General features: G+C 36.5%; 1 protein-coding gene across 5 annotated transcripts in view; it reads left to right on the forward strand.

Moving 5' to 3' along the window:
- RAB3GAP2 (RAB3 GTPase activating non-catalytic protein subunit 2) overlaps positions 1 to 16,322 on the forward strand; it is a 53,929-nt gene that overhangs the window by 25,526 nt on the left and 12,081 nt on the right. For 4 of the 5 annotated variants that reach the window (XM_083350667.1, XM_083350668.1, XM_083350670.1 and 1 more), the window contains 13 exons: positions 1,189 to 1,268; positions 1,362 to 1,451; positions 2,935 to 3,074; positions 3,568 to 3,784; positions 4,148 to 4,291; positions 5,264 to 5,346; positions 7,413 to 7,477; positions 8,201 to 8,291; positions 9,876 to 10,003; positions 11,125 to 11,338; positions 12,092 to 12,189; positions 14,396 to 14,501; positions 15,579 to 15,730. In XM_083350667.1, the coding sequence (XP_083206793.1) occupies positions 1,189 to 1,268; positions 1,362 to 1,451; positions 2,935 to 3,074; positions 3,568 to 3,784; positions 4,148 to 4,291; positions 5,264 to 5,346; positions 7,413 to 7,477; positions 8,201 to 8,291; positions 9,876 to 10,003; positions 11,125 to 11,338; positions 12,092 to 12,189; positions 14,396 to 14,501; positions 15,579 to 15,730 (1,608 nt within the window). The remainder of the gene's footprint in view (positions 1 to 1,188; positions 1,269 to 1,361; positions 1,452 to 2,934; positions 3,075 to 3,567; positions 3,785 to 4,147; positions 4,292 to 5,263; positions 5,347 to 7,412; positions 7,478 to 8,200; positions 8,292 to 9,875; positions 10,004 to 11,124; positions 11,339 to 12,091; positions 12,190 to 14,395; positions 14,502 to 15,578; positions 15,731 to 16,322) is intronic. The other variant, XM_083350669.1, reaches the window with a different exon arrangement.

The following is a 16,322-nucleotide window of genomic DNA, read 5'->3' on the forward strand; positions in this document are numbered from 1 at the left end:
TGCCCTCCTTCCCTGGATTTCTCTGCCCATACACACAGGAACACATTCACCAGTGTCCGCCTTCCCTCAGCAGCCCCATGTTTGTACAAAAGCATGCATGCATCTTGCATCCTCTTTTCCTGGCCTTCCTGTGCTCGTACACACATTCCCCGCTCCCTGTTCCCCCTATGCTGGACCTCCCTGGGCCTCCCGTGAAGAACTCCTGTACGCCTTACTTGGGACTCCATCTGCTTTGAGTTCAACAACTCATGTCTCTAAGTTAGCGCCAGCAATGTGGCCACTTGATATTGCACTTTACAACCAGATCACTTAGTGATGGCAATCCCAATTGCTGTCGTAACTCAAGGACTACCTGTATTTTATCCCCACCTCTAGGACTGAACTTTGTGTAGATTTTTGTAAAAACCCTTACTTTAAGAAAGAAAGTAATCCCTATTAAAATAAATTCTGGGACTCGGTGTATATTCTGCCAATTAATACCTGACTTTCTGAAACACTGTTTTATAAGTTATTGATGGGCCTCAAAGTGAACTCTGCTATGGCACACCACAATTCAAGGATCTTGCTATGGTCTTCTCCGATCTTTTGCAGAAATTTATACTTCTACCCTTATTATGTCTTCTGCCTCTGGTCAATTATGTCAGTGCTTAGGTTTTTACACTAGGAAATTTTGAAAGAGTTGAATATATTTTTCAGTAATGCTATTTTTATCTGGGGCTTCTTTATGTGTGAATGCCTTTCCTATTCTGTGTAATTCTCTTACACAGTATGACGATTATTATGTATGGGGAATTGTTAATAGTTGATAATATAAGTTTATATTCTGTAGCAATTATTATTAGTTACTCAATATAATTATTTCCTATTAATGAATAATATAATAATTTTGTAAAATAAAACAGCAGCATTGACACCATTGACACCATATATTTTTGACAAATGATACATTTTTAAGCCTGTAAAACTTAAAGGTCTCACAGCTTTTACTGTATAGTAAAACATTATCAGAAAAAGCAAAGAAAGGTTACTTTCTTATTCTGAAATGATATAATTTAGCAGTTGATGCAGGATGAAAGTTAGTTATGTCTCAAAGACAAAGTGGGTTCCCAGAAGTAAGGTTATTAAAAATAAATCAATTATTTTTCACCATTTACCGTATAAACAACCGCATTTTTATCTTCTCTTTAGGGCAGTTCACAGCCACTACTGTCCCATGTTGCTTTCACAGTTGCAAGTAAGCTGACATCTGCATTCTTTAATGCTGCTAGGTAATGTATAATAGATGGAAGGGGCAGTCAATTTATTCCTTGCATGTGTTTTCTTTAAACGGAAGCATTGATATTTTAATCTTTGTATTGAAGTGGCTGGCTTGGCTGGAAAAACAAACAGGAAGAAGATCCTGTACAGAAGCAGAAACCCAAGGTTGAACCTGCAACTCCTTTACCTGTGAGGCAAGTCTTTTAAGCTACTTTTTGCAAAGAGGTTATGAGATACTTCACCAGTGTTGCCATTATTCTCTGAGTCCTCTAGGAGAAGGGCGGTATATAAATCAAATAAATAAAAATAAATAAATAAATAGTTGAGCTATAACCAGTGGTGTGATTTAGTTGGTTCGCACCACTTCGGCAGAACCGGTAGCTAATTATTGGTTGCCCAGACCCAGAATGGACTTCCAGAAGCAGCATCCACACATAGAACCGGTTGTTCACATATTTGAATCCCACCACTGGCCATAACGATATATGCATGAGATATCTGCAGACTGTAAATATGTCATCCAAGCAGTTTAGTGCACAATAAAGAAGTTTCTGTCTTCCTCTTGCTGTAGTTGTTTATCTTGAAGAGGTTCTTCCTATTTAGAAAGCTAGCATTTTGCTCTTTACTGTGGGAGTATATGGGACTTTTACATTGGAAAGGCAATTAAATCTTAGTGTAACAAAAAGTAAATTTTTCTGTGGAAGAATTGTGAGCTCTGGATAAGTTTGGTAACAAAAAAAAATCTCTTTCTGGACTCAGAAATAAACATTATTTTAAAGGATGGTTGGTTTTGAATAAACTACATTTGGCTGGATTCTCAAAGGCCATTAATTGCTTTTACAAATCATAATGGCTGCGAAAAAGACAAAGAAGCTAAGGTTATGGTTCAACAGAAATATACATACTCAGTATGTTTTGCACCTGCCCGTTTGATTGTCTTGGAGTTCTAACCAAAACCTCTACATTTCCATAAGCCTGAAATTTGACTTCATAAACAGTTGCCTTGATTTCCCAGTCTAGCCAACAGCCCTTCAGTTCCAAGGTGTTCCCGAATCTGAATATAAGCCAGTTGGACCCTTTTTAGGTTCTTGGTGCTGCCAGTTGCTGACGCTAATGTGATTACATTATTTCCAAAGAGGTAGCTGTGATATTTTACAGCAGAACTATCAACAGGAATGACCCAAAAGAGACACAGAACTTTGTGGTTCATATCTGTTGTAAATGTGATGCACAAAAGTTCATGAAATAATAAAAGTGATTAACCTTTAAGGCACCAAATTGTGTTTTGTGAACTCCCATTACCAAATATTAACAGTTGTATGAACTCTTGTATATTTGTGGCACGTGAAGTGCAATATGTTTTCTAAACTAGAGCTTTTCTATAATTGTTAAGGGTTCTTGCAAATTATATTAAGCTGTTAAGCTTAATGCTAATCATTATGAAATAGTAATCTTGTTAAAATTTCTGTACTTTGAAAGGATCATCCAAATACCAAATAGTTGTTTGTATTGAGTTGAATGTAATCCAGTATATCTTATTCAGGAAACTGATTTTCCACAAAAGTTAAAATAATAAAGAACAACTTATTTACTGATTTTGTAAAATATATTATTTTATTTAGTAATCGGAACCAAATTTAGAGATTGTTTTGTACATTTGGCTTTATTTGAATGTAGGTTTGGAATCCCAGATTCTCGTCGACATGGAGAAAGGATATGTTTGTCTCCTTGTAATTCTTTAGCAGCAATTACTGATGATTTTGGAAGAGTTCTTCTATTGGATGTTGCAAGGGGTCTTTCTGTTCGTATGTGGAAAGGTACCTTTTAGTATCTTTTAATAACTTGGAGGAGGTAAATAATGGTCACTTATGCATTTGAGAGATAATTTTTATTTCAGTTTTAAGTGTGAATTTAAAATAGCGAGTGCTGGTTTTTAAAATATCAGATATTCAGATTTACAAAGGACTGTGAAGTGTAAAGATCAGCTCTGGAATAGTAACATTGCGGTGTAGCATTGAATTCTCATATAGTTCGTTTATACACAGATAGAATTATTACTAGCCTGAATCAATCCACTCAGGATAAAGACCTCTCCATTGGAGATTATAGATTGTAATTTATTACAGTGGTCAGTGGTTTTTTAACTCCCCAGCCTATGGCCTAAGAGAGACTGGTCTAAAGTTATCACACCGAGTTCTATGTCTACAGGAGGATTAAAGTCTGGGTCTCCTCACTCTTAGTCCAGCAACGTAACTAGCCATTATACACAAATACATCTAGCATCTTAACCAGTTTATCCTTCATGCACAGGCTATCGTGATGCACAGGTTGGTTGGATTCAGATTGCAGAAGACCTACATGAAAGAGAATCTATTAAGATAGACTTTTCTCCAACTAGTATCCCTCAGGGACCAAGCAGAGTGGCTCAGTTCCTTGTGATTTATGCTCCTAGGAGAGGGATTTTGGAAGTATGGAGTACCCAACAAGGTCCAAGGGTTGGAGCCTTCAACGTAGGAAAACATTGCAGGTAAGACATTTTTGGTAATGGAAGAGATTTTAAAATGTAAGGCAGGATAGTCTCCAGAAAAATAATTGAAATTACGTAGGTTGAACAAAATGTTTTAATTCAGGGCTTTGTGTAGTACCTATGCTTTATGTAAGTACGTACAAGTACAGAAAAATTAAAAATGTGAGATAATTTTTAAATCTGCAAGCAAACTGACAAACTGCATTTGTCCAGGAATTGTCCTATATAATATGAGATTTGTGCACTGTCTTTATTTATTTATAAGACTGTAATATTATTTGATATTTTAGAGCCTATAGTTTTGTGCAAACGTGTACGTTGGTTATTATGTTTTTAATTATATATATCAAAACCCATATTTAGGTTGCTGTATCCAGGCTATAAAATAATGGGATTGAACAGCGTAACAAGTCAGGGTTGGCAGCCTCAGACTTGTCAGATCTGTCTTGTTGATCCAGTATCAGGAACGGTAAAAACAGTTCACATACCTTTCCATTTAGCCCTGAGGTAAGGCTTCTTTAACTTTACGTTGCATAATTGAACTAAGTCAATATTATGAAATGAATTATAGAGGTTTTTTTAAAAAATGTGCAGATATTGGATAATCTGACGTACTCAGTTTCCAGTTCTGAGAGATGCTAGGATTTTTTCTAGCAAATTCACTTGTAATAAGAGCACATTCTGAAAAGCCAGATTTCCCTTCTTATAATGGTATTACTATTATTTAATTACTAAAATAAGAGTAAAGAATTCCCACCATCTAGCTTTTACACCCTTTTGCTCATAATGTTTCTTGAAATATGCATTTGTATTAAGTAGTACCTCTGACATATCCAGTGAAAAGGGATATAACTTTCTCTGTGTACAGGCTGAACGTAGCTCTATTGGTTATTTGAAGGGTGTGCACTCCCCTTTTTCAGACCTCTGGAATGAGGTGTCCCCCCAAGATCCAGGTGGCCCATTCTCTGCTATTGCTTAGAAGAGCCATGAAGACCTGGCTCTTCACTCAGTCTTTGATGAGGGAGAGTAAGAACCCCTTGCTTCATATTGCTTGCCATGTTTTATCTTTTATCTTTATTAGTTTTTTGTAATTTCTTTCATTGTGGCGAGCCACCTGGATATATTGGAAGGCAGGCAGGCACATAAGTTTAATAAATGGTTATGATTCTTCACACAGTCAGATTTTATGTAATTTCTTCAATTGATTGTGGATTGTGGATTTGGCACTTTCATCTACATATCAAATCGTTATTATTATTATATGCACAACAGTGTGAACTCACAGCTGCTACATATGCATCCATTTTTTCCTAAGGAAGTGGGCATAGCCTGACAGGTGTTTTTTATATTACATAGCCAGGGCCTGACTTGTTCAGTAATGTTGACAGAGGAATCAGTGCAACGACAAATTATTATTTTCCATCTCAATTTCAAATGTATTGTTACAGACAAATATGTATATTTTTTAATATTTTCCAGCGACAAGAAGAGTGAGCGAGCAAAGGATATGCATCTATTGAAGAAATTGGCAGCCTTGCTGAAAGCTAAAACATTGAATTTGGGTAGGTTTTGTATTGTTCCTATTCAAGGTCATAACACCGGTATCTCTTTAAAGGTGATGAACATGATGAGACTACAGTTTTATTTAAGGTGATTGAGACTAATTTAGTGTTGTGTAGTTGAAATAAATGCTGTGCCTCCTTTGCAAAAAGTATAAATGTCAATACTTTGTGCAATTGGGCCTAATTTTGTAGTAGCCAGCTTATAAATATAATTGCAGTCTGTATTATGAACTCAGTTTTGATAACTGTCACCTTAGAATGGCACAGTGAAATGTTAGTATAATCTCCCAATATGATTAGGAAATGTTTAAATACTAAATCTTTCAAATTACAATATTTCTAAAATTGCATTTAGTTCAATATTATTTTGGCAATGTAATTGTGGAAAATCAGGTCATAGGTTATTTGATATATTGCTTTAAATGCTTTGGCTACCTTGCTAGAATGTTTGTGTTGTATATGTGTGTGCTTCCCAAAGAGACCTCTTGCATAATCTTGAAGAGCAGGTGACAGTCTAGGACAGGGGTAGGCAACCTTGGCTCTTTTATGACTCGTGGACTTCAACTCCCAGAATTCCTGTTGAAGTCCATGAGTCATAAAAGAGCCAAGGTTGCCCACCCGTGGCTAGGATAAACTTTTCACAGCTTTTGTTGTGCACCAGTTGCACACATTCTGGATTGAGAGCCTCTGCTCATGGTCCCTCATGCTTTGGTAACCTCTTGGATGGACTACTGTAATATGCTTTACATGGGTGTAAACTGTGTACTTTTAATGTTTTAATTATTTTTATATTTGTTATATAACATGTAACCACCAAGCGGTTTGGGGAGATGGGCAGCATAAAAATTTAAGCTGATACAAAATGCAGGGGTGTAGGCAGTTATGTGCAGTTGTAGAACAGCCCATGTTACACCTTAGTTCTGTGAGTTGCATTGGTTGATTAAGGCAAAGTTAGTCTGAGTTTCTTTCTTATGTTTCCTGACTGCCTCCACCTCTGTGCCCCAGACTTAAATCTTTTTTGTAACAGCCTGTTTTCCTTCCCTGTCAGTGTTGCTTTATACATATAGTCTTCGATTTACAACCATTTGTTTATTGACTAAAGTTACAACAGCACTGAAAAAAGTGACTTATGACCATTTTTCACACTTAATGACCGTTGTAGCGTCCCCATGATCATGTAATCAAAATTGGGGCACTTGGCAACTGGTATGTCTTTATGACAGTTGCAGTGTCCTAGGGTCATGTGATCACTTTTTATGTCCTTCTGACAGGCAAAGTCAATGGGGAAAGCCAGATTCACTTAACAATCATGTTACTAACTTAACAACTGCAGTGATTCACTTAATAAATGTGTCAAGAAACTTCGTAAAATTCATTTAACTGTCTTGCTTAATTATGAAAATTTTGGGCTCAGTTGTGGTCCTAAGTTGAAGACTACCTGTATTATGTATGTTCACTGCCTTGAGTTATTTAATAAAGTAATAAATCTGGGATAAAAATCTAATATAGTAATAATATACCGGTAAGTCTACCTTATGGAAGTATGCCTGGGGTGTTGAACTATCAGTTTATCAGTGAATTTCTTTCTCAAGAGTTCATTTGTCTTACTCTATTTTCTTGTTTTCCTGTGACAGTCGTTGTGGTAGTTTTGATCACAGTTCTATGGCTTCAGTGTAGTGAACCTTCTTGGAGGTTGTTGTGAAGATGGGGAAGCTAACTCCTCAAAGCAGTCAGGGTGCTGGAGAAATGCATTTCAACAGATAACTTGAGATAAGAGGATTACAAGAAACACAGACTATTTTACTTGGTGTTAACTGGATTGGAGCATATCCTGACTTGTCTGCAGTGCAAACATCTTCATCATGATGTCCTGTGACAAAGCAGAAAAAACAGGAATTTTAAGTTTATACCAGTCAGAAGTAGCTAGCTGTAAAGTATTTGGCGTTAAGCAAATAGTATTCTGTTCCCAGTTATTTATGAGAGAAAGGACTTGAATGTAGAACCTCCTGTGATTAGGACATGTCTCAATGATTTTTTGAAATTATATTTGTTATCTTTCTTTCCAGATACGGTTGAGGTTGAAGTAAAGGAATTAATACTGGATGTTAAATATCCTGCTACTAAAAAACAGGTAATTAGGAAATGCATTATTTGGCAGGTTAATCTGCTTTATATCTGCAAATTAATGTCTGTTTCTGTTAAAATTTGTTTTGAACTCCATTTTTATATTAGTGATTAGAGTGTTTTACTGGTAGTGTTTTGCTTCAAATTCTTGCCCTCCTGGGTGCTGGCAGGATGGAATTTGGCAATACTTACTGGAAGAAAAGCTGAATACTATGCACACATTGTAATTATTTAAATTGGAAGAGAGACTATAAGAAAGGGAGCTGCATTCTTTTCTGTCACTGTGCAGGTTTGACAGTGTTGGGTCTTGATTTTCTCTCCTGCTTGTTATAGATTTGATTTTAGCCCCTCAGCAGCTACTGTGCTTGCTCTGCCTGAAGGAAGACTGCATAACATGAAATAATTTAAAAATAATTCCGAACTGAATTTACTTACAACACAGTTCCTGTGTTTACACAGTGCATAAATCTAGTTTATAAAGTACGATAATTTCTGTAGTAAGACTTATCATAAACCAAGGAGCCATTTCATGGGCCATTTCATATTTTCTCTTGATATCTGCGTGTCTCCTAGGTTCCACTTTAGGACCAGCAAAGTTTCCAGCTCAAGAGATACTAAAGTTAAGCAATAGAGAAGCATATGATACATACCAGTATGTAAACCGTTACTAGGTTTATTTTTAAAAATAGTAGCATGACATGTAAAAGTCTGTGTTATATTTTACTGATAGGCTTTAGAAAGCATCCTGACAAATGAACGCTTGCCGTTATCTTTTCTGATGAACATCACACAAACACTGATAGAGACCTTAAAAAATCAGGGTAAGTGAATATTTCTTTTCTGCCCATTATGTCACAAAAATATACAGAATAAGGATTGAATTATGTACCCTTGAAAGAATATAATAGTCACTGATAATATTGTGGGTCTTGTTTTTCCTGTTACCGGGTAATTGAAAGAAACAAGTACAATTCTCTAAGGAACCATATCAGACCTGGGCATTTTATGGCCCATAGGCCATATCTGGCTCTTTATTGGCTATTGCTGTCTGGCCTGCAGCATTGGCGTTGGCAGGGGGGCGTTGCCCTTGGGGATGGGGTGGCATCAGGTGGCAGGGGCAGGGCATTGGTGGAGTAGCGGGGTGGAATGGCAGCATTGGTGGCCCTCCACAAAAGTCCCAGTTTTTCATGTGGCCCTTTCGGAAATTAATTGCCTTTTCCTGAACCTAAGTGTAGCATTTTGATACCCTTGCAGGACAACAAGGGAACACAGTAGTATATGGCAGAAACATTTCAGAATCAAATAATTCTCTTCCCTTCAGGGATTGTTTTGACATCATTCAAAAATGGAAATTGCTCACTGGAAACATATGTAATGAGTTGTTTAGAATGAATGATTGTATCAAATATTTTCATAAGTATATCACTGGAGATTTGCTTGTATTCTTCCTTTGAAGTTTATGTCAGATAAATTCATTTTAAGATCCATTATAATGTTCTGTGTAGCATCGTCCTTTCTTTAACTTGCATTGAGGATGAGCTCTAATCATCTTTATGTTCTTCCACCTCCAGTTTTGCTGTCTTCCATATTCTTTCATATCAAGGTCTTTTGAACTAGTAATAGAGGCAGGGAAGGTATCCAGAATGACTATATCAGCCATCTAATTGAAGCGAGAGACCAAGGTTTCAGCAGAAAGGACAGTTGTGCTGGCTAGAAAATCCACCAGGGAATTCTAGCAAACTGATACAATTTTTAGATAGGATCCTAAAGCAGATAAAGACTGCAAGGCAGCCCAAGGATTATGACTTGGTTCCAGCTGTATAAAATAAGAAATTGAGACAACACAATTAATGATATTTATGAAGGTAAGCCCCCACTTCTTGTTCGAAAGGCTTGGGTTGCTTCAGGAGGAAAAGGTACAGTAAAAATATTAAATTGTTCAAATAAAAATCTGGAGAACTCGTTAACGATCATGGATTGAATGTTCATTTTTTAACACTGGAAGGCAAATCATTGAGATGGTGACTATGGAAATAAAATGAAATAAGAAAGATTAGGAGATAGATTTGTAGGAGATTCATCTTGTGGATGAGCATTGTAAGCTGGAGAATTCATACAAACATATTCCTTGGATACTTGTTATTACAAGCTTTCAAATGTTGCTTTTTCTTTGATTTGGATTTGATTTCAACTGTGTGTTTAAAGGGGAGTTGACAATTTACTTGCCTGTAGGCAAAACCTATCCAGGATCTAACATAATGAAACGGTATCCTCTTGCAGGCTGTTCTGCACTGAAAATATCCTACTTAACAGGCTGTTTGATGAAGCTGCAGAAAGGCTCAACAGCTCAGTTGCACATTCATTGAGACTAATGGGCATTATTTTATTTCTGTCATTCTGACTAGAGATGGATTATATTGATGAAGGGCTGCTACAGTTCTGTACAAATAAACTAAAACTGCTGCAGCTTCACAAGTCAGTCAGCAATTTAAATTCGCAGGATATGCAACCTGAGACAGAGCCATCTGATAACGTAAGTTCTGTGAAACTTTGATTTTATGAAAAGAAAAACATTCTTGAAATGCAGACATGTATATATAAAAAAAGTATAAAAATCAAACATATATTCAAGGTATATAAGAGTCATGCATTTGTGGAATTGGTGAGCGCAACGGAGTTTTCCTTCTCCAGGAAAGAAGACAATATTTGTAGGTCAGTGTTGAATTGTGGAGTGCTGTCTAAGCTTGGTTGTTGGTTTGCAGATGTTTCATTACCCAACTAGGTCACATCATCAGTGCTTCCTGTAGCACTAATCAAGTTCAGTTATAAAATGTCTGCAAGCAAACAACCACACTAAGATTTCCACAGTCTTCCTGCTTCTTCTGTCTTGGACTTCTATGCACTGCACAAGGAAGCCCATTTATGCAGGTGGATCTGTGGCATTGAACTCAGCTCCTTGAACTTACTATTCTGAAATTGGAACTGCCAATATTTTTCATTAAGGAAATATTTTATCGAAAAACTGGCATCTTAATTAACATAACAACCTAAGGGAAATCAAGCCTTTATGTATTATGCTTTTTATAGGCATAAAATTATAAAAAAGGATTAAAAATTAATGGCACTAGAATTGGGCAGTAATTGGTCAGTGTAATACACTTTTTGTGGTATACTATATTTCTTAGGAGACCTTTTTTGCTTTGTTTTGAAGTTCTTTTAGGATGCTCTTTTCAATAGTCTTCTTCAGGAAAGCTTTGACCTATGACTAGAATTAAATTATTTCTATTAGTATTCCAGGTTACTTCAGTGTATGTATCCAGTTCAAAATAGAATATATTGTAAATATTTCTAACATCTTTATTTGTTAACTAATGGGCAGCTACGTATTTGAAATGTGAGCTGTACCAGATGTCCAAGCAGTATTTTTAGAAATATCAATAAATTCAGTTGCATGAAATAAATTTAGTGTAAGATCCTCTCAGTATTTTCTGAATGATACAAGGAATATTAGGAAAAGTATCCTCAACCATGCAACATAACAACTACTTAGCAAAATATCTTAAATCAAAATTGATTATCAGAGAAATTGTGATGAGTCAATATGAGAGTGGTTTCAAGGGCATATCTGATTTTCTCTTATTTCATGCTTTTAAGATCTTGGCTAAACTACTCCGGTTAGATGAAAAAGAATTCACTCGGCTGCAGATGTTGCTTGAGAGGTACAAAGAGCAGAATACCCAGCCTTCAGTACATTTTGTGGAGGATAAAGATGGAATGCTGCCTGTGAAAATTTTCTTGGATTACCTGGATTATGAAAAAGATGCAATTAATGTGAAAAAACTAGATGACAAGGAATACGTGGCTTTAGGTAGGAGCTCGGATTATTAAGGTAACCTTGGCTAAGGAGCTTCTCCACTTGCGTAATAGATTTCTTTTTTTGAATTTAGTTAGAAAGTTTTTCTGAAGGAGCCCCCTGAAAACATTAATATTAGGAAGTACTCTTTATGTTTTACAGAGCAGACTAAAGATTTCCTTCTATCTATGCAATGGAAATGACATTGGGAACAAGATTGTATACCAATAGTCCTCAATTTACAACCCCAATTAGGACTGGAATTTCCATCATAAGTCGAGGTGGACCCAGGTTTTCTGCCTCTTATTAAGTGAATTATATTGTTGTTAAGTGACTCCAGCTTCCCCGATGTGTGTTTTGTGTTGCAAATCTGCAGAAGAAAGGTTGCAAATTGCTGTCATGTGACAACAGGATGCTGCAGCTGATCATAAATGCAAGCCAGTTGCCAAACACCCAAATTGAGATCATGTTATCATGGGGGTAGTGCAGTAATCATAAGTGCGAATACAGATTGTAAATCACTTTTATCAAAGCTGTCATAACTTTGAACCATTGTTAAATGAATGGCTATAAATTGAGGACTACCTGTAAACAGGAGGAGAATGCATAATATAAATAGCTCTCATTAATGTAACTTACTCTCACTATGAATAGGTCTGATCTCCACCTTCTGATAGATTGTTCTATTTTCAATCAGAAAGAATGTAAAGGGTGAAACGGGGTTGAATAAGTAACAAAAAGTCTGATGTCTTCTATGTGTATGTACAGGAGGGTTTTTTTTCTGGAAATGTTTACATGGAGAAAGTTCAATAGAAGAAATGTGTCAAACTCTGAAGTCTGCAGGATTTAGCCCCCAGATATTATTGGTGAGTGTTGCCTGTTTCATTCTTTATTGTGGTCATCAGGCCTATATTCTAATTGCTCATTGGTTTATGGCCAATATATGAGAAATAGATGAATAAGAATCATAATTACAGCATAAAGTGGGTGGGGAAGAGAATTAAAACATGGAAGAGGCAGGAGGGGGAGAAGACATTTATACACTAGTGGCCAAAATTGTGGAAACCTTTTGGGGAAAGTGTATTTTTGAGGTTTGATGGCTAATAACACCATCTTTTTTTTGGAGTAGTGCCATAAAATTATATATCAATGGAAAGATAATCTAATCAAGAATGTAATGCAACATAATTTGTTCAATTATCTGTACTGCATTCTATGAAAAGTTATAGCCAAATAACCAGAAAAAGGAAGCAGAACTTGCTTAGGTTGATATCAGGTAGCTTTCCTTCATCTGATTGTAGCCAATGAGCATGAGTGTTTAGAGAGCCAATCAGGTGTCATCTTGTTTTGACAATGAGCCAATCAGATCACAGTAGGATTCAGTTATTGATGTCATGTATTGAAGCTGAGAGGACATTTGTCGGTGTGTTATGTGATCAATATCAAGTTGGTTGGGTTTTTTTGTGTTCTTTCATTTAGTGAGCTTGTAAAACGTAATAAAATTAAAGTAATGGTGCAAAGAGTTGACTGGTTGCCCAGAAAGCAATGTAAAATAGTATTATTAAGTGAAAAAGGCTACAGTTATAAAGAAATTAGAAGAAAAATTGGTGGAAACTTCACCAAAGGTAGCATTTCTATTGTACACTTTTCCCAAAAGGTTTCCACAATTTTGGCCACTACTGTATATAGAAACAATTTGCCCATTTCCATGAGTTTTAAAGAGTTTTGAATTTAATTGAATTAATAATTAGATTATTAATCTGCAACAAAAGACATATATAATAAAACTAATATTTCTATATCTCTGTCATAAAAATGGGATACTTAACTTGTTACAGAGTCAGTTTTGGCCTAGTGCAGGGGTAGGCAACCTCGGCTCTTTTATGACTCATGGACTTCAACTCCCAGAATTCCTGAGCCAGCATAGTCATGAGTCATAAAAGAGCCGAGGTTGCCTACTCCTGGTCTAGTGCTTATGACTCCACACTAGAAACCAGGAGACAGTGTTCTAGCCCTGCCTTAGGCATAAAAGCTGGCTGGATTATTTTGGCCAATCAATTTCTCAGATCAGCCCACTTTATGGGGTTGTTGTGTGGAAAAGAGGAGGGAGAAGGAATATTAGGTATGCTTGCCACCTTGAGTTATTTATAGAAATAATAAAGGGAGGGTTAAAAATAAAAAATCTTACCAAGAAAACTGTAAGGATTTGCCCAAGCAGTTACCAAGAGGGAAGACTAACTTGGAGGCACATATTATTTAATTTACTTCCATGAAGGGCTGTACTGAAATTTATCTCTTAGTTTCCGCAGTTTTCTTTCCCTGTTAAAAGAGGCTTCTCATTTTCTACCTTATTCATGGGGAACTTAGATACATGTGTAATAATTGTTTTGATCTTAATTATTGTTGCAAGATTTAAGACCGCTTCAATTTATTTCTTGTTAAACATATTTTCCATTCTTTGTACTCTTTTCAATTATTCATGCTTTCTGATTTGAAGAAACCCCATACTAAGGAATTTCCTTATGGTATCTTTCTTTGGAATTTAATTGAGGCATGGGAAACCACTGAACCCTAGACCTTTGTCGGGGTGGGGGGGATTCTTTGACAGGATACATACAACACACAATTAGTTGCCATGTAACTAAAATGAAAAAAAAACCCCTATATTTTATGGATTAAAATTCTGTTGAGATTATCTACTTTGTTGAAACGTATGCGAGAGGAATTAAAAGCAATTTTGCTTAATCAGATTAAGTAAAATTGATTGAAAACATCAGAAAAATGTTTGGCATTACAAAATTAGAATAACTCTTTGTGGAATGTAAATGTGAAAGTTAAGGGGACTGGGGTCCCAATTAAATCATGTTTAAAATGAGAAAGAATGACTGAACAAATGCACATGACTATCATTTGAAATACTGTACGTCTCTGGAGGATAATAACGATATTAATGCAGATTATCATTGAAATAACTTCTGTTTTGTTTAGAAGATTTTACTAAATTTTACTGGGAGGTTTAATGAGGATGGATTTAGGAGATCACCTTTCCAAACTTCCTATCTCTTTTTTTAGTCTCTTCTGCTCAGTGTGTGGCTTTCCAAGGAAAAGACAGTTCTTCAAAGAACCCAGTCAGTTTGCTGCCTTCAAGCTGCATTATCACTTCTGAGTCGAATGACAGGTGGGAGAAGTTCAGTGAATATGCTCAGTTTCTGAAAACAGGCTGTTGCCAGAGATTGAAAACAGAAATTATAGGTGTTAATAAAGACCTAACACTGCATGCAAATAATTAATTCCTGTGATGTTATTGAGAAGATCTGAATGCCCACATACTATTGACAGTTAAGAAAATTACCTTGATGGAGATATCCAAGATCTCTTACTATGGCAGTGAAATACTTCTTAAGTCCACACGGATAGAAAATATGGAAGAGGTTCAGGTAGCGACCCCCTAATTCACACAAGGTTATAAAAAGGAGGAGGAGATATAGCATGAGTGGACTTGCAAGATTCTGGTATTATAAAAAAAGGTAAAGGTTCCCCCGCACATGCGTGCTAGTCGTTTCCGACTCTAGGGGCCGGTGCTCATCTCCGTTTCAAAGCCGAAGAGCCAGCGCTTGTCCGAGGACGTCTCCGTGGTCATGTGGCCGGCATGACTAGACGCCAGAGGCGCACGGAACGCTGTTACCTTCCCACCGGAGTGGTCCCTATTTTTCTACTTGCATTTTTACGTGCTTTCGAACTGCTAGGTTGGCAGAAGCTGGGACGAGTAACAGGCGCTCACTCTGTTACGCGGCACTCGGGATTCGACCTGCCAAACTGCCGACCTTCTGATCGACAAGCTCAGCGTCCTAACCCACTGAGCCACCGCGTCCCTTTCTGGTATTATAGCCACTCTCAATAAATGTAGTTTTAGCCTTCCTGTGTAGCTGAAATCAATCTTGCAAGCTTGATATGCAGTATCTCCTCTCCTTTCTTGTCACCCTTTCACTTTGTTAACGGATCTTTGCAAATCTCCATCAAGGTCATCTTCCATACTCTCTGCACATGCTCAGCTGACAGACTTTGCAAATGCTCTCAAAAATGTACAGATATCCTTGGCCAACCCTTTGTTTTTCATAGATTCTCTTCGTCTATCAGTAAACAAGTTTCCCTGCTCACAAGTGAATATTTGGGAATAAAACATCTACAGTGAATGTATTTTTTAAATTGTTATTGACATCCCATATATGCATGTTTTTTATTTTGGTTGAAATAGAGGATTCATGGGATTCTCAGTCCGTTTCCCCCTGGTGGCAGCAGATGAGAACAGCCTGTATTCAGTCTGAGAATAACAGCGCTGCTTTGGTATTTGCGCATGTTGGGCATTCGGTAACAGCACAGATAAGTGATAGCGTTGCAGAAAAAAAGGTAGGTAACTTCAGATTCTGCCTTGCCTACATAGCAAAAAATGGCTCTCCCCCCCAAAAAAAATAAAAAAACCAACTCTTAATACTTGCTGCTAAACATCCAATTATAAAGTATTTTGAAAAAATGTACAAGTGAGGTCTCATTATTTATTTATACAGGCAATACTGTATGCAAATGAATTTCATATGCTACTTACCCATTATGAATACTATGAAATGGCTATACTAAATTCTATACAGCTACTTCCAGGCCTTTGAACTTGCTGTTCAAAGAGGCTAGGATTTCTGCAATTCTCTCACTAGCAGATGCCAACAAAATTTTGGCATCTCCTGGTTTGTTTTTAGAAGAAAATTTTAATTGGCTCAGCACTGATATCTTTTATCTTGCCTTGATTCATTTGTTTACATTTTTAAGTTACAATTACTTTATAGTTTATTATTGTTCAAAAGCACATTAAGCATCAGTATTGCTAGAAAAATGCAATGTAAACAAGATAAAAATGTTACTCCTTACTAAACAAAAGTTGAGTGTTTTTGAATTTGCTCATGCTGTGTCTCAGCCCTTCTGTGAACACAGATAATAATACACATAT

The sequence above is a fragment of the Vipera ursinii genome (assembly GCF_947247035.1).
Source record: "Vipera ursinii genome assembly, chromosome: 1".
Taxonomy (NCBI): domain Eukaryota; kingdom Metazoa; phylum Chordata; class Lepidosauria; order Squamata; family Viperidae; genus Vipera; species Vipera ursinii.